General features: G+C 40.5%; 1 protein-coding gene across 2 annotated transcripts; it reads right to left on the reverse strand.

Annotated features, from left to right (window-relative positions):
* Positions 1-1,750: 1,750 nt before the first annotated feature.
* fan1 (FANCD2 and FANCI associated nuclease 1) lies at positions 1,751-12,987 on the reverse strand. 2 transcript variants are annotated; one of them, XM_036561734.1, is made up of 15 exons: positions 12,563-12,987; positions 9,373-9,466; positions 7,821-9,059; positions 7,596-7,736; positions 6,911-7,118; positions 6,546-6,779; positions 6,304-6,435; positions 6,110-6,218; positions 5,685-5,804; positions 4,653-4,817; positions 3,946-4,114; positions 3,690-3,793; positions 3,402-3,596; positions 3,083-3,211; positions 1,751-2,308 (listed from the first exon to the last, which is right to left on the reverse strand). In XM_036561734.1, the coding sequence occupies exons 3-15, from the start codon at positions 8,962-8,964 to the stop codon at positions 2,171-2,173; spliced, it is 2,988 nt and encodes a 995-aa protein (XP_036417627.1). In that variant the 5' UTR covers positions 8,965-9,059; positions 9,373-9,466; positions 12,563-12,987; the 3' UTR covers positions 1,751-2,170. The 2 variants fall into 2 exon arrangements, with proteins under 2 accessions (XP_036417627.1, XP_036417628.1); XM_036561735.1 differs by having other exon boundaries at positions 12,543-12,987.
* Positions 12,988-16,418: the final 3,431 nt, after the last annotated feature.

Raw genomic sequence — 16,418 nt, forward strand, 5'->3', positions numbered from 1 at the left:
CACTGACGTCATGAACATACATGAGGACCCATTTAAAACTTCTATAACTTGAGTTCAAAAGCTCCTAAAAGTTAAAATACGTTTTATGCCGTTCTGTGTTCAGGAAATGAATATATTCTTTCACATTAAAAATGTTTGAGTATTTATAAACTATGATTTTGCTCAAATGCTCCATTTTAACCCATTCATTTTGGACTTGTTCAGGAGCACCTTTTAGCACTTCAGAAACCCAGAAGACATTACAGAATAATAATTCTCCTCACTACAAATTCTCTACCCTATTAATGTTCTTTTTGATTTCATACCAAGTAATACCAAGGCTAATATCCCAATATTAATCCTGGCACTTTTAAAAGGGCTCATTCTTTGTGATATATACAGTATAAATAAAAACAATGGATCTTGTTTTTAAAATATTAAAAGCCGTTCAATTAGTATTAAATAAACTGCCACAAATAGAGCATTCACTGTGTCTCATGTAACTGTGCGTGTAAGAAGCAGTCACATGGCAGAGGGAAAAGTAGTTCCTATCATACACAATAGCTATGATCTTTTCTCTTTTAACAGTTTAATAAAACTTATAACTTCAGTTTACTGCTTAAAGAAAACACCTAATACTGATAGTCATGTGAGAATCGATCCCCAAAAATAAATGGCAAAAGTATTGGTTTATCAAAAGTATTGACATTTTAGTATTGATCCGCTCATCCCTAGAGCAGTTGAGTAATGAAGAATGAATGAGACGAATCATTGTTGACTTTTATTAATAATACAGGGTGGGGAGGTTGGTAACTTACTTAAGTAGGAATTTTTCCTTCATCCCGCTCCTTCTACACTAAACCAAAACAGCTTGTCTTAATAGACTCATATTAATAGACTTAATAGACTAAAATTTAGCAGCATTTACAACATTAGATGGATCAGATGAGAGAAAAGACTAACTTAATCTGGACACCTATTCTTTCATCAACCTCTTGAACGTTCTCTCTTTCAAGATGCAAACATCTCCAGATAAATGTGTTTGGATTTCAGGCTTCTCCCTTTATATATCTCTGTTAGTGCAGACTTTGAGGTGATTCATGAGCTCCCTCAGGAAGGTCCTGGAGGCCAAGATCAAGCTGGACTGAAGCTCCTTGCACTTTGCCAGACCAAAGGAACCCAGGGAGAAGATGAGTAATCAAGACGGCAAAAATGAGTCAGTATTGAGAATGGAGCATCTCTTGAGCCTGTTGAAAACATCCACGCCAATGCGATGCTTTGTCTCTTTAGGCCTCAGACATGGTCCACCTCCAATCTGAAAATCAGTTCTTCTTCACGTACAGCGAGTCCAGTAGAGACATAGAGACCTGGAGAGTCAGGATTTACTGCTCTGTCAAAACCTTCTTCAGCCATGCAGAGCGAGCGCTACCCACTCAATTTTACTAAAACTACTGGAATGGAAATGAAAGGCCTCAAGGGCACAGTTATCAAGTACAGTGAACTGACTGTGGAGCAACAATAGAATGACTGCAAGTTTCATCACTGGAGTTCTGAAGTGATGGGAAAGTTATGAGTAGAGGTGTGTGATGTGGCTTTCATCATTATGTGATAAACACTATGCTTTGCTTTTCTGAGCATGTAGTGGATATTGTATCGGATAGTTTTCGATTCTAATATGATAATAGCATTTTTTCTGTAATGCTCACTCCTAGCTAAGGGTATGAAACCTTGACAAAATGGAAGTCAGTTCTCGTTTAGTAAAACCGCATGATCTGAAGCATCCTAACTTGATTTTATTTCCTTGCACAAAAGTATTAAACAATACTGCCTACTGCAATTAAGCACTAATTATTTAAATCTAACATCAAATGCATTGCTTTCAAAAAGAACAAAGACATAAAAACCAAACGGCCTAATTAGCAGCCATGAGAATGCAATTCAGACAATAGCAGTAATTTTTCACACTGTTCATTCTAATAGAAAGCATTTTCTTGGTACAGTATGTAGAAATGTAGTGCCTTATAAAGTGCCCCAAACAAGCACTGAAGAACTGTTCAGGAAAAAAGAAAAATCAGGAAAAAGCCACACTGCACATGAAGACCATCTCCATGTCCCTCAGAGACAATCCATCAGTGTGAATGATTTTTTTTCCCCTGGTTTTGAAGTTCGATTGTGAAGTTCTTTTCACGCTTTAATCCAGATGTGTGCCCCGAGCACCGATAGCTGTGACATGACACACTTCCACATCAGCCCCCAGCTTCTGCAACTCCTCCAGCCAGAGCTGCTGTTTCTGGGACAGGCGGTCATTAGGGCCCTTCACCTCCACCAGCTACGAGAACAGACCTCAAATCAGTAGAAGTTTATGGCAAGCCTATCCTTTGCAGTTTTTCTGTACTTCCTTAACCTATTCATTTTATTGTCTCAACAGAGAAATCCAGTGCTTCCCAAACCTGGTACTGCAGTACCGCCTGCCCTGCACATCTTAGGCCCGAAACACACTAAGCCAGCTGTCAGGCATGGGACGTCGTCAGCATTTTTTGACAGAATTTTTCAACAGCCGTGTAAATAGTGAGTTTTAGCACTAAACATGGGCATTTTAACTGTTTTCGCACTTTGAAAGTCCAAATATTTACATGAATAATATGTAATGGTGGTTTACTTTCATACAAGGTTTAGCTTAAACACAGACATTTGAAGGTTATAAGACATTCCAACAATTATTTCTATTGTACGCTGCAGTTTTATAGTTCAGACTACTGCCAACTCCTGCCATGTTGTGTCTATTCGAGCAGGCGCATTAGGTATGAGCGTGACGATTGTCAGCTGTAGTTTTTGGGGCGTGGCAACAGCCGGCAGAAAGCAATTCAGTCGGATATAGTTGGCGCTAGTTCTTAAAATGTGGCTTGGTGTGTCCTGGGTCTTTGCGTTTTCCAGTTCGACTCTGGATCAGTTGACTGGATCAGGTGTGTTGAAGCAGGAAAAACAGCGAAATGTGCAGAGCAGAGCTGTTAAACACTAGCATACCAAAATGACTACTAGTCGAATAACTGCTTATTGAAATTCCTGCACCAGCAAGTATCACCTGGCAATTTCCTATGCTCACCTTATAGCTGTTGGTTGAGGTGTTCCAGATTACCAGGTCCGGAAGCCCCCCTCTGCTGTGTCTGTAGTCCTTTGCCATTCTAATGACCACTCCACTTAAAAAGTGGCCTCCTAGACATGCCACTAAGCTCTGCACATAAAACAGAATAAACCATTAACCTCAATTACATTTCTATTCTGCTAATCAACACACATCAATATACACTGCTGCTTTCACTGGCTCTTTGCTGTAAAGATTTGGTATAAATCAATCACCACAGAGGCATTCTCTCCATGGAAAAACATGATAAATGTGATTAGGTTTCCCAATTCCAAGTCACCTGAGCTTGCTGAAGAGATGAAAAACGCTCCCAGTTGACTAATGCACAAACTCGTCCCTCCTGGGAATTCCACACCTCGGCCAGCAGCTCCTGCAGAGTCTCTGTGGATGCCTCACGCAACAGTTCTGCCCGAGCCTCAATAGCCTCCTGCCGGTTCCCATAGAAGGAGTCAGTGTGGAAGTCTAGAGGACATGTCTGGGAAAGTCAACAATATCAAGATCATTAATTTGCAAAAACAGCATATATATTTTCCACAATGAATGGGACTGAATCGTACTTTCAATTTACCTGATAAGGGGTTCGAAAGACATCAGGAACCCCCTCCATGAAAATGATGTCCCACATCAGAAGGCCAAACAGGGTGGAGAACGTAGAGCCTTCGCCATGAATGCCTGCAACATATGTATCTATCAGCAATGTGTTTCTTACAAAGTCGACTCTAAAGTAACACATACCAAACTGATGTGGTATCAAAATAATAATAATAATAATAATAATAATAAAATGTGAAAATGCAGTGCTAATTATATTCTTGTTTAAAAACCTTGATCAAAGCCGAGCTTTCTGTAGTGGGCTAAGGCCAGCTCTTCTACAGAGCATATAACCATGCCGTTATCTCCTTCCACAGAGCCCTCATCCCCAGCAGCAGGTCTGAGGAACACTGATTTGCCCATACCACCTTCGTGGGGAAATAGTTGCCCTCGAATTGTCACCTGTCAAGAGACACAAAAGCATTGTGTCAGCCGAATCCAAAAACAGCTGGATCTCCATAAACACAGTCTACCTCTGCTATTAGTCATCCAGTGTCTATAAAGAATGCTTCTTTGCTTAGACCTCAGACCCAGGAGAGGGCTGGATCCAGCACAGCTTGGTGATTTCACATCTATAAAACCTGGCAATATACTAACGAGTTAAACGAGTATGTTTGAAGAAAATCACCAAACTGTGCTTGACTCCAGCACTCCAGAACTGGAGTTAAAAACCAATGCCAGAGATTCAGTCCACAGCCAGATCAAGCAAATTAGTACTCAGGAGCCAGAACAGAATGAAAATACAGACTTTGATAACACCTATAAGATCACATTAACATAGTTAGCCTAGACAATGCACTGCAGTTCCTGCTGCTATATCCACACATCGTAGTACATAACACAGTCCATACAGTCTAAGCACATTTTCTAAGCCGCTTATCCTTCTGGGTCAGGGGGGTGGATTCAGATAGCTAAATCTAAAATAAAAAGTTAGACTCACGTGAGTAACATCCTGCACATGTAGAGAAGGGAGGTTGCGCAGCAGCAGGCGATACTTCTTAAAACTCGCTGACTCCTTCATTCTGGCAGCTCTCTGGTGCAGTGACAAGCGGTGACCTGTCCGTACTAATGGGTCCATCAGTCCATCCCGGATAGCACAGATAGCCTTTAATGGAGTAAAAAGTCCCCCAGACAGTCATAACATTCATTTTGGTCACTGAACCCAGCAATTACACGAGTTTCACAGTAAAGCCTTATTCTTAGGAGTTACTGAAATTACTTAAGTCAGTAATTATTACTGACACTAATGTTCCATACAGACACCATCTCTGTGAAATTATTAGGTTTGAATGAGAATGTGAGTGTGTTTTTAACAATTTGGCATCAGTTTTAACATATGTGCATTTAGGAGCTATGGGCTGACAAATATGTTCAAGGTTTACTGCTCAGCAGTATTTACAGAGGACACTTGTACAAATGATCCACAAAGAACTAACAACTCAAGATGTCACTAATAATAACTGAGGACTGCTGCGGTAATAATCCTGTTTGAATAGGGATTAAGGGTCTTAAAGAATTCTGAATACTGGTTCCCCCTCTAATGATTTTGCTGTGAGATCTATGTAACCTGACAGCTGCAGTTCAGTTCAAAAATCCACATATTCACTAATGGTAGATTAGGAGTATATCAATAGTGTGGCCTTTTTGTTACTTCTTAGCTACTGCAGCAATGTATATATGTATATATACACATATATACATCTGCATTCAGCTTGATTTCAAACTGTCTCAAGATAGTAGTAGAGGCTCCATGAATAAATGTGAAGTGAATATTCACACATTCATGCATGTCTGCTTCATTTCTGGTGTCTACCAACACCGTGCAACACACTTGAACACCAGCAAAAGCTTATAGCTTTTGCCCACCCAATGATGACAGCTCTTTAGGTGTCAAGAATTGCACATTTGGAAATTTTTAAGAAAAACCTCTTCACATAGGTTCAAAGCAGTTCTATCTGTGGATTTGCAGTACCTGCTCATGCTGTTTGAGGTGCTGATGAAGATTAAGAGCCAGTCTGTCCCACCAGCGCCCTCTGCTGTCTGGACAGAACACTGTCTGAGACAGAAGAGACCGCAGCTCCTCCACTGCATCCTATACAATTAACAAAGGATAAAAAGTACAAAGCAGTACATACATACAGTTCAACAGTTTAGGCTAAATTATTATAGAATAAGTTAAAATCTTATAAGGACAATTCCTCTGTATAACCAAAAAAAACTTTCAGGTTTTTTCAGCCACAACTTTTTGGTTGTCAGCTGTGCCAAATAAAGGATTTTACCTGAAGCCCTACTTAAGCCTCTAATATCTGGTTTTGTTATTTTAATTTTTAACTTTGTTATAACAAAGTATATAACAGCATCTTCCATCATTTTACGTGTTAATGTTTACATACGCACCTCATAGCGGCGCAGTCTCTGAAGTATCTCAACTCCACGAGATAATACCCGTGTGTACGTCCAGCCCACAGTAAAACAGCGCAGGAACACTGGTAGCGCCTCCTGACAACTGTGCACATATACAGATTTATGAACCACATCCATTAAGCCACCAAACAAATGGCTAAAAAAATAAGCAAATTTGCAGTTCTGACCTCCAATCACAAGTTTGCTTAAGGTCTTGCCAGGTGGCCTTTGCAGTACTGTAGAGCACAAGGGCATCCTCCCAGCTGCCAGCTTGCATTGCTGTAATCACTTCTTGAAGGGTGCGCATGGCAGCCTCGTATCTTACCAGAAGAGAACGACAACTGTCTGTCATACACTAATCTAATGTCAGTAGCCAGCACATTTACTGAAGTTAATAGACTTAAAAACACTAATACACTGTCAAACTTACCTGATAAGGTCGTCCCTGTCCCGAAACACTTGGGCAGAGCGCTGCACAGTGTAGGCTGGGAATGCCAAGCGTCCAGAGTTGACCAGCAGAATGGTGTAGAGCTGGCCCTGACCCCCTGCGGCCATCTCCTCCTCTTCTAGCGTGTCCGTAAGGGAGAAGAGAAGCAGGGCTCGGGAAAACACTGCACGAGGGCCCCGGGACAAACGCACACAGGAACCCGCTAGCTGCTTAGCCCTGCAGGAGATGTGAAACTACTACGTGAAGTAAGAACATGATTGAGAAATAACAAATGGTATAACAACATCACTCTGACGAGGGTGCCCACTGACTTAGCCACAAAAAAAAGAAAAACAAAAAAAACGCACCTCTTGAGAATAACAGCACCGGTGCTGTTTCGACCAGGTGCAAGAGCAAAGAGTGAGCGCTGCTTGGCCAAACGGAGAAGTCCTTCTACCAGCTGTTGTTTCTGGGTGCTGTTCCCTGGACCTCCAAGATGGAACGTCTTGGCCAGACCTCGAAGCTCTGGAGCTGGTAGAATATCAAGAACTTCTTGGACGTCCTTAAGTTCTGACTCTGAGAAACAAATTTAAACAATCTGGACGTGGCTGACCTGATTACTCCCTCAAGGAAGTGTTTATTAAAAAATTAAGCCATAAGATGATGTGCATTACAGTGATTTTACCATGGTTAAGGATGTCACTAGGTATGACATGAAGTGGTAAAACGCACCAATGTTCAAAAAATAATTCAGATGACTAAGAATAATAAATCAAAACATATGCACTGCATTTCATTAAGAATATATAGCCTATGGTTGCCATGCAACATAAAGAAGAAAGGTTATTCGATGAACAGGACTATTTTTAACAACTTTGTTCATTAATACAGACATTAACTGATGTGTGTGGTCATATGCAGGTATAACAAGATTGTACAATGCTTTGAAAGTGGCTCAGCTAATCAGATTTTTAAAACCGGACCCATCATTTTTCTAAAAGGAAATCCAAGCCATCTAAAGCCGATTAAATCAGACACATGCCAAACACCAACCTGTTTGTAGGAAGCCACCACAGAAAAGCTCCTGCACGACAGGCTTGAGGTCTGAGCCGATCTCAGAATAATCCAGTTTGTTTACTTGCAGCCATTTCAACTTCCTCTGGAACAAACGCACATAGAGCATCTGCCCAGGCACTAAAAAACAGGGACAACAATGATGAGTTTAACACCTTTAGAAAGCAGGTTTAGCAGTCATAAGTTCTGTGGTATGTTCTTTACCTGAGAGCTTCTTGAAACCGTGGACAGATGAGAGGTCCTCTTCATTAAAGAGCATCATATCATCCTTATTCTCCAGTACTGCTTCTAGAATGGTCAGGAAGTTCTGAAGGTAGTACGGTCGCTTGGGTAGACCAGGTTCCACAGAGACTTCACTAGGTTCCTGTGGGAGATCTCTACTCTTATCTGGTGGTGTGATCTGATCTCTTTCTACATCCTCAAGTTCAGATTTGCCGACTTCAAATGGTGCATCAACATGTGACGTCTGACTTTGGCTAACTACAGGAAAAGTGGCGTTTTTACTTTTATTTCCAGCATATCTACTTTTCTTCTTCAGGTTTGAAGCAGCACATGTTTCAGGAGACTCCTCCTTCCTCCTCTTCATTAATCTGAACATAGCAGCAGTTTTCACTGATTGAGAAGCCTCAGCGCTCAGTGATTCCACTTTTGGTGCAGTCTCCTCAAATCTGTGTGTGTTTTCCACTTGAGGTAGATTCACAGTAGCTACTTCAGAAGGAAACATTTGAGCTGATTTAATACTTACATTCTCATCACAGTTTTCTTTCTGTGAAGTACTTAATTCACTACAGTTTGGCTCTGCTTCACCATTGGGTTTTGAGTTCTCTGAAAACTTCAGCGCTCTTCTTGAGAGTTTTGAAGACAAGCTACCAAGACTGACCGTCTTGACAACCTTATCTTGGCAGTTGGCTTTTGGCGATTCTGACCTTGCAAAGCAATTCTTTTTAAAATATGGACTTGTTTTTGTATCTCGATTGTTCCTATCTAAGCTTGCATCTATTTTCTTATCCGGACTCCTAGGTACATTATTTGGAAGGGGACAGGTTGTTTTCTCTTGTTTATTGTGGCTGGCTGATGAACCTTCTAGGTCATTTTCCTCAAGGAAGTCCTGACACTGAGAGTCAATGTGTTCATTGATTTTGTAACGAGGTATGAGCTTGCCGCATAGCGGGCAGGCCAGTTTGGATGGTGGTGTGTTCTTGAAAAATGAAGTAATAGAAAGCCCTTTCTGCTTATTACTGGTATTTTCTTTTGCTTTGCCTCTCTGGCCATCTTTTTTTGCCAGTGAAAGTCTCTTGAGGGGCCTGGCGTGATCTTTGGTTTGGCTTCTGCCAGCCCTGGAATCCATATTAATTCACATTCCTTGGTTGACAAACTCTATAGACGTCTTGAGATACCTGGAGACGTTTAGGGGAACCTAACTCTACAGCCTGGTTTCTGAACCTATGAAAGCAGACATACAAATTCAATATGTTCCACAGTTAGTCATTGTACCAGCAGTTTACTGATTTCACATGTAATCAGAAAAAGATATTTCTTTAAATGAGTGTTCAAATAAGATGCCCACATTCTTTCTGACAGAGAAGAACATCATATGCACCAGTATTTTACAGTTGTATAGTTCATAACCATAGTCAAAAAGGTCAAGCAAGTATCTAATAATTTTTACACACAATGACAATACATTAAACTAATTCAATCAAAGACCCGTTGAAACCTTACTAGATTATATTGCCCAAAAGGATTCATGCATTACCTGCCCTCTCCTGACCTCTCCTGGGTGCATTTGTAAATTCGCTCCAACACTCATCTGAAACCGAGGGACTCTCCTTAGAGTGCTGCAGAGTGTCCTAATAAATACAAAATAAATGCACAAATCATTGTAGTTAGTTTTTAATCATATTCATTACAGTAAATTTTTAAAGCAGAGTTAATGTCACAAAAGTCATGTGAAAGTAAAATCTGTTACCATCCCCAGCATTTCTAAAGGCCAACAGCTTTGAAACTCTGGCACTCTGAGAGCACAATTTACAAACACACCCTAGTCTTTTCATACATCAGCCATGCTACAGCTTGTTTTGGAGTAATTAAACATTTAAGTCTTGCCTGTAGCAAAAACATAAAACTCACGTAATCTGAAAACACCTTTGATTTGAAGTACAGAAAGTAGCTACTGCGCTAATTAACAAGGAATGCAATCCATTTCCTACATAAAGTACTGCAATGAAATTCATTCTTCAAATATCAACCTAAAGAAAAGAGTCTAGGTTTGTTCAATCAAGTGATTTACTGATCTTACTCAAATCTATGCACAGATTGTTAGACTGAATGTATTGTTGGTTGTTTGGTTAAGCTAGCAGATAAAAATGTAACTGTGGGCTCCCAGCACTGGGACTGCAAACTGCTGGCACAATTGCCAAGCTATTTCAACAGTATTATTCTGCACCTAGGATCAACTGTAGTTTTGGTGTTCTCTTAAATCAAATGAATGAGAAACATTTTCATTTTTATTGTAATAGGATTTAAAAACTGCGTGACAGACTTCAGTTCTGGAGGTCCATAAACACGCCTCAAACACAAATTTGACAACGCTTGTGGCAAGAGTCCTGAAAAAAATTTAAATACAGAAAAAAAGTTTGACAATGTCCCTGACAAAAATCCAGTGCCTCCAATGGAACCACTGCATCAAGAACACCACCTTGAAGTCTACTTCAAAAAAGGCATTCCTTGCAAGTAAATGAACCATCATCATTGTTAACTGCACCAGTATCCTTTCCACAACTTTCATGAAACCAGTTGTGGCAAACAAAACACGCAATCCAGTTCTCCATGTGTTTTGAATCCCTGCTCTGACCATACATTCTCCTGCACACGGCACACTGGTCATCAGTTTTCTGTGCTTTCACTTGGCGCTCCTGCCGTTTCTTGTTTTTTGTCTTGGTTCTTTTGGTAACATGCCCCTTAGTAGCAGCATGAAAACAAGGAAGTACTGAATTCTTCCTGGTGTCTGGCTTTGCACCATCAGCAGCTGGAAGTACATCTGCAGAGCTGGTTCCTGCCTCATCCACTTCTACTTCACAGACTGGCGCATGTGACGTCAACATTTGGGCCAGGCTCAGTGAGGGGTATTCTAAAAAGCTTAAGGGAGTGCACTGAAGAGGGCTTGAAATAGAAGGCTCAAGAGAGCCTGGAGGAGTAGACTGTTGGATAGGGCTTGAAACAGCTTGCTGCTGCGCATTTGGGGGAAGGACACGTGGCCCCTGTTCCTGCACAATCTCTGCAGTAAAGAATAGGTTATCTAAGGAGCTGATGAGGAGGCTGGCATTAAGTGGATATATTCCGGTTTCACAGAAGCCAGCTCGAGCAGTCTGAGCTGTAGCTGATTTCAGCCAAACCTTCGTAAGCAAAGAAAAGAAATCTTTCCTCTGGGGTTTCTTGTGTCTGGATTGGCGAGTGAAGTCCTTGCTTTCCAGAGTCCAGTGATGTTTAAGGATTTTAAACAGTGTCCTCTGAGTTGGCTGCAAAACGTGTTTGGTGTGAACAGGAAAGCGCACAACATGCACATTGTGGCTCATCATTTCACTGAGGAAGTCAAGGTTGAAGACGTGACTGCTGTCACTATTTACAAGTAGTACATGCGGTCTGGGATCATCTTTCGGAAGTGCTGCCACAAACTGTTTGCTCCAGTCCAGGAAGAGGTCTGAGCTAATCTGTCCATTCTCTGACACTCGTACCGTTGTGTTGGACGAAAGCCATTCTGCTCTCAGCTGATTGCTTTTAAAAATGATTTGCAGCGGGCCATACTCGCCTGCCGCGTTCAGACTAGCAAAGACGGTAGCTGCTATCCCCTCATGACAAGGAGCTTCTGAGTTTGTGGAGATCAGATTTTCTTGGAGCTTCACTTGATCACAATTCCATATATGTGATGGGACGTCTCTGATGCCCAGACTGTTCAGTATTGACTCATAGTTCTCAAACCACTGCCTCACCACAGCAGGTTTCAAACAGGCAGCCCTGACAGCAGAAACTGCTTCAGTCTTCCTAAAACTGAGGCCTGGGTTTCTCTTCAGGAAACCCTCAAACCAGTAGTAGCCTGCTCTCTTTTTGGTTTCTGAAAAACCTCTGATTTTATTTGCTTTGGCAAACTCGAAAGCTAAATTCTGAACCTCTAGTTTGCTCATGGGAAACCCAGTCTTTGCCAGACTCCTAATAAGCTCAGCTAACTTTGCCTCACTTTCTTGTGAAATAATGGGGTTTCTTCCGATGGCATGTTCATAACCCTTAACCATTCCCTTCACTCGACGCTGCAGTGTTGACTTTGGTACATTCCATGCTCGCGCCAAAAGTCTTATTTGTGGCAGCTGTCCTGTCTCCACTTGCTCACTATACTGCTTGAGTGCTCCCTTCATTCTTTCCTCACTCCACTGGTTGAGCTTTCTCCTTTTCTCTGGCTGAGGGCAGGCTGTCTCAGGACTGGAGCTGTCTTCTCTCTCACTGCCCTCCATCATGAACTGAAGCATAATCTCAGCTTCTGTGAAGCTGAACTGAACAATGCACAGAGCAAACTGGCATCAAGAGGGCACAACATCCTAAACCAACATCCTGCCAATTAGACTATCGGAGCAAAAATCAGCATAACCTCACATTGTTCACACAGAGGGCACCAATATAATACACCTGACCTACTCATTAACTTGGTAAAGGATTAAAATCGTCTCTGTAACACTTAATCTGCGCTATTCCGCAACACATTTTAACACAGAGGAAACTAGGCCAGTTGTGCACTGTCCCACTTCTGCTGATGGCCCACTTTACCCGTTTTACTGAGTGGTTTTTTTTTTAGAATTATTTATTTCAGTCATATTTAAATGAGGACATCTGTAGATGCTCAGATGTCCAATTTACAGACACACGGAGTTCACGTACATGAAACGAATTCCACATACCGGCTCCATTCAGGAGGACGCTAGATGTTTAGGTTACATCCTAGTCATCTTCTAGTCTTGTCCGCTGTGAAAATGACTTCTTCCACAAAATGCACAGATCTAAACAGACGGACAGACGGTGGGCTGTGTATCCGTAGGTGAGCCGAGTGTCAGCGCTGAGATTAGACAGATCGAATCGTGGCAGTTTCACGAAAAGCACCAAAAGCTGGGGACCAAACCACTGAACCGCTTCTCCTCGTCGTCAAATCCTCCGGTACATAATCGCTGCCAGGCCCGCTTGTGCAGCACTGTAGCGGGAAATTGGTGCTGGTGTTGGTTCTCATCCATAAACGTTTTTAATTCTCACACGAGCAAATAAAGAGAAACGGGTGAACTTCAGTCGGTCTGTCCGCCAGCCCGAGTCTCCATTATCATCAGAGCTGGAGAACGCTGCGTCTGACGAAAGACGTTGGCGCCAAAAACAGCGTCATTACGTTGTTTTTTTTTCAAAATAAGAGTCTTATTTAGCAACTTTTATCCCACAGACCCTAGAAGTGAAAATTGCTAAACATTGCACATGATACTTTTATCACAGTATATGTACTTTTATGAAAACATTAATTAAACATATTTGAAATACTATATTATATTTAAATATATAAAGGGCACCTTATTTTTTATTTCTAAATTATAGATTGCCGCTGTAGGTGTTAAACCTCACATACAAGGAAAAAAATCTCAACTTGTAATGGATTATTGTAATTTTTTTAATTGTAAAAGAAACTTTTAAGTAATTTTGTATTGAATTATTCAACATAAAAAAATTTAACACAATGCAAGGGTAAGTGGAGTTTTCATAGTGTGCAAAACAAGTAAATAACTTTCTTTAAGTAAAAAATGTCTAGGTGATTTAACAGTTCATAAATTGTAACAGAGAACAGTCATTAAAAGTTTTTAGATTGACATATATATATATATATATATATATATATATATTCTTTAAAAAGAATAAATAAAAAGTGAAATTTTGTTTTAAAACAATTACTATTTGAATAAATGTCATAAAGAATTAAGCTGAATTAAAATGTAATATGTCAATGCTTCTAGTCTACTGATAGCTGCACACTCACACACACATATATATATATACATATATATATATATATATATATATATATATACATATAGATACAGACAGATATAGATATAAAAAGCCAAATAGGGTGGCATGATGGTGCAGTGGGTAGGCCCACTGCAGGGCCTGGGTTCGATTCCTGGCTAAGCGACCAGAGTCCATTCTGTGTGGAGTTTGCATGCTCTCCCCATGTTTATGTGGATTTCTTCCAGGTCCCACAGTCCAAAGACATACAGTCAGGTGAACTGGACATGGTAAATTGCCCCGAGGTGTGAATGTGTTTGAGTGTATATGTCTGTGTGTCTGCCCTGTGATCAACTGATGACCTGTCCAGTGACTGCTGGGCTAGACTCCTGCAACCTAGGAGGTGTGCATATATATATATAATGTTTTCTGAAGACTAGTGCCACTACAATAGAGTGAGGTTTGTTAAAAGTTTATTTAGAAACAAGTCAAACGTAACACTTCAGTTAACAGTCCTCCCCGCTTAAAATGCCAAAAAAAAACAAAACAAACAAAAACATAGAAAAAGCGTTCCTAATTCCTCAGGGAATTAAGGAAGAAGGTAAGCAATAAAAACACAGAAATACACGTTTCTTCATAGCGTGACCTGAAAATGAAAAGGCAATCCTGCATCAATAACTTAAAGATAATTAAGAAAATAAACCATTTATTAAAAAAAATGAAATGTGAAAATCCATTCCCTGGTGTGTATCTTGCCTTAATGCCAGCATTAAGTAAAAACATGACGCAGAATCTTATGGGACCAGTAAAGGTATTTTTGACACACAGCACAAGACACACCTGGAAAGGGGGAAGAGGGACCTGTGAGAAGGTTTCCTATTTTCTGCTGGATAGTACAACGAAAAATCGCGAAACATTAACATCGACTCTGATTAGGCCATTGATTTCTCTGTCTCTGAATTGTATGAAAAAATATTGGGCCTCCAAAGTGACCTCTTGCTCCTTGTCTCTGATCATTTGGTGGTAAAAATGTCCATTTTAGCAATAAATACCTTACACAGCACATTCTAATCAACAGCAGCTTTCTTAATGTAGAGACATTACTGACTTAATACATTATTCTTCTGTCTTTGCAAACATATATCTGCTACAAAATTATTTTTGGTTGTAGCTAGAGGTAGTCTATATTCATCAATAGGCTACATCTTAGACCAATTTAAGACACAAGTTGGGTACTACATTTTTAAACATGGTATGAGCTACTGATCATGTGCACTCAATGAGGTAATGCAGTTGCACTTAAAGTATTGATGGCTGAAAACCTTCTGAGGAAACCAAGACAACAGGGTTTTGTAATTCAGCTCCTGGTCTATGATATATAAGTAACAGACTCTAATCACATTTCATCTCCATCCTTACCATTTCGAACAGTATGTGAGAGCTCCGAACCTACACTGCTCCTTCTCACCAGCTTCTCTACTCAACTACTCTTCTCAACTACTTTCAGTTTTCTTCTATTCCTTTCAAAGGCCTGTTTGTTTTTCTCCAAAAGCACTGAAGTGGAGAGACTGGAGAGATACTATAATAAAAAAAAACTGACTAACAGTCAGAACTTACTTTGAGAACTTACTAACAGTTCCTGAGGCAGTTATTTGTACACTAAGTAATAATTATGATGGTAATTCCCATTGCTAGTGGCACTGCTGACTGTACAGAGTAGGAGTAGATCCAGAAATGAAATGGGTACTGGAAGTGCTGCTTTTATCGCCGTAGAACAGAAATGTACCTTCTGAGCTAAAGAAGCCCAATGAGCATGCACCTCTCAGTCAGTACGGACCACTCCATACCTGCGTACTTTCTCAAAAAGCATTCATGGTGCCTATTCACTTTAATGGAAAATTCTACTTAGTGTGTTTTAAAGCTACATCGATTTTGGGAAACTCACCAAGGCCATGCAGGAACACATTATTCACACTGTGGATGTGGTGAAAAGGCATAAACGTACCTATTAGAGTAAATTATTCTGCAATAACAGATTACAGTTACTGTGAATTGGAACTGCAACCTGCTTGAAATCCATTTACAACTGTCAGTAATCTCATCTTATTTGTATGTTGGAAAAAACAATACTGTGAACTTGACCCATTTCTCAACTCACTCACTGCATATCTCCTAGACTTGCTGCTTTTTCAACTTTCTCATGTCCATTCAACACAAGGGATACAAACGTCATCCTACTTTTCCTTGAGTAAACCATTCACCCTGTTTTCACACAGGTGTGACTTAGATCAAGTGCTTCTGAAACCCGAGGGGAAGAACCAGCGTATAGGACAGAACGATGAGGAGAGAGAGAAAACAGAAAACAACAACTAAAACTGAACTGTTATATTCGGCTGGCATGCAACTTTCCACTATGTTGCGACTGAACTTAACAGAAAGGTAATGCTGCATATTCAATCAAGTTGAGAGGCTGCAGCACCACAAGGTGGAATAGCTGGCCTATATTTTCTGTTGAGGCGTAGAAAGAAAAAAGATCCTGAAATCAGAACAAACATAAAAACAAGGTGACAAAAATTCAGATGATGAGGAAAAGAAGAGAAAATGAAAATCTCTTTGCTTCATTTCGCATGGAAGACACTATGAGCACAGCTGACCTGAAAACATGCTTCCTGCTGCTCGTTTCGCTTTTAAAGTGTGTTTTGACGCACGCTAACAGGAAAAGAATGGAAGACGTCGAGAGCACGGGAGATGAGACAACGAAAAGCCTTCCTTGTCAAC

Source organism: Colossoma macropomum, unplaced genomic scaffold (assembly GCF_904425465.1).
Source record: "Colossoma macropomum unplaced genomic scaffold, Colossoma_macropomum, whole genome shotgun sequence".
Lineage (NCBI taxonomy): Eukaryota > Metazoa > Chordata > Actinopteri > Characiformes > Serrasalmidae > Colossoma > Colossoma macropomum.

Bases quoted from the DNA above. Each gene is read 5' to 3' on its own strand.
- fan1 (XM_036561734.1), bottom strand. From the start codon at position 8,964: ATGGATTCCAGGGCTGGCAGAAGCCAAACCAAAGATCACGCCAGGCCC. The intron at 7,119-7,595 runs GTTGGTGTTTGG...TTTGTTTCTCAG, and splicing joins TGGTGGCTTCCTACAAACAG to AGTCAGAACTTAAGGACGTC. The intron at 4,115-4,652 runs GTGAGTCTAACT...GTCTCTTGACAG, and splicing joins ATGTGCAGGATGTTACTCAC to GTGACAATTCGAGGGCAACT.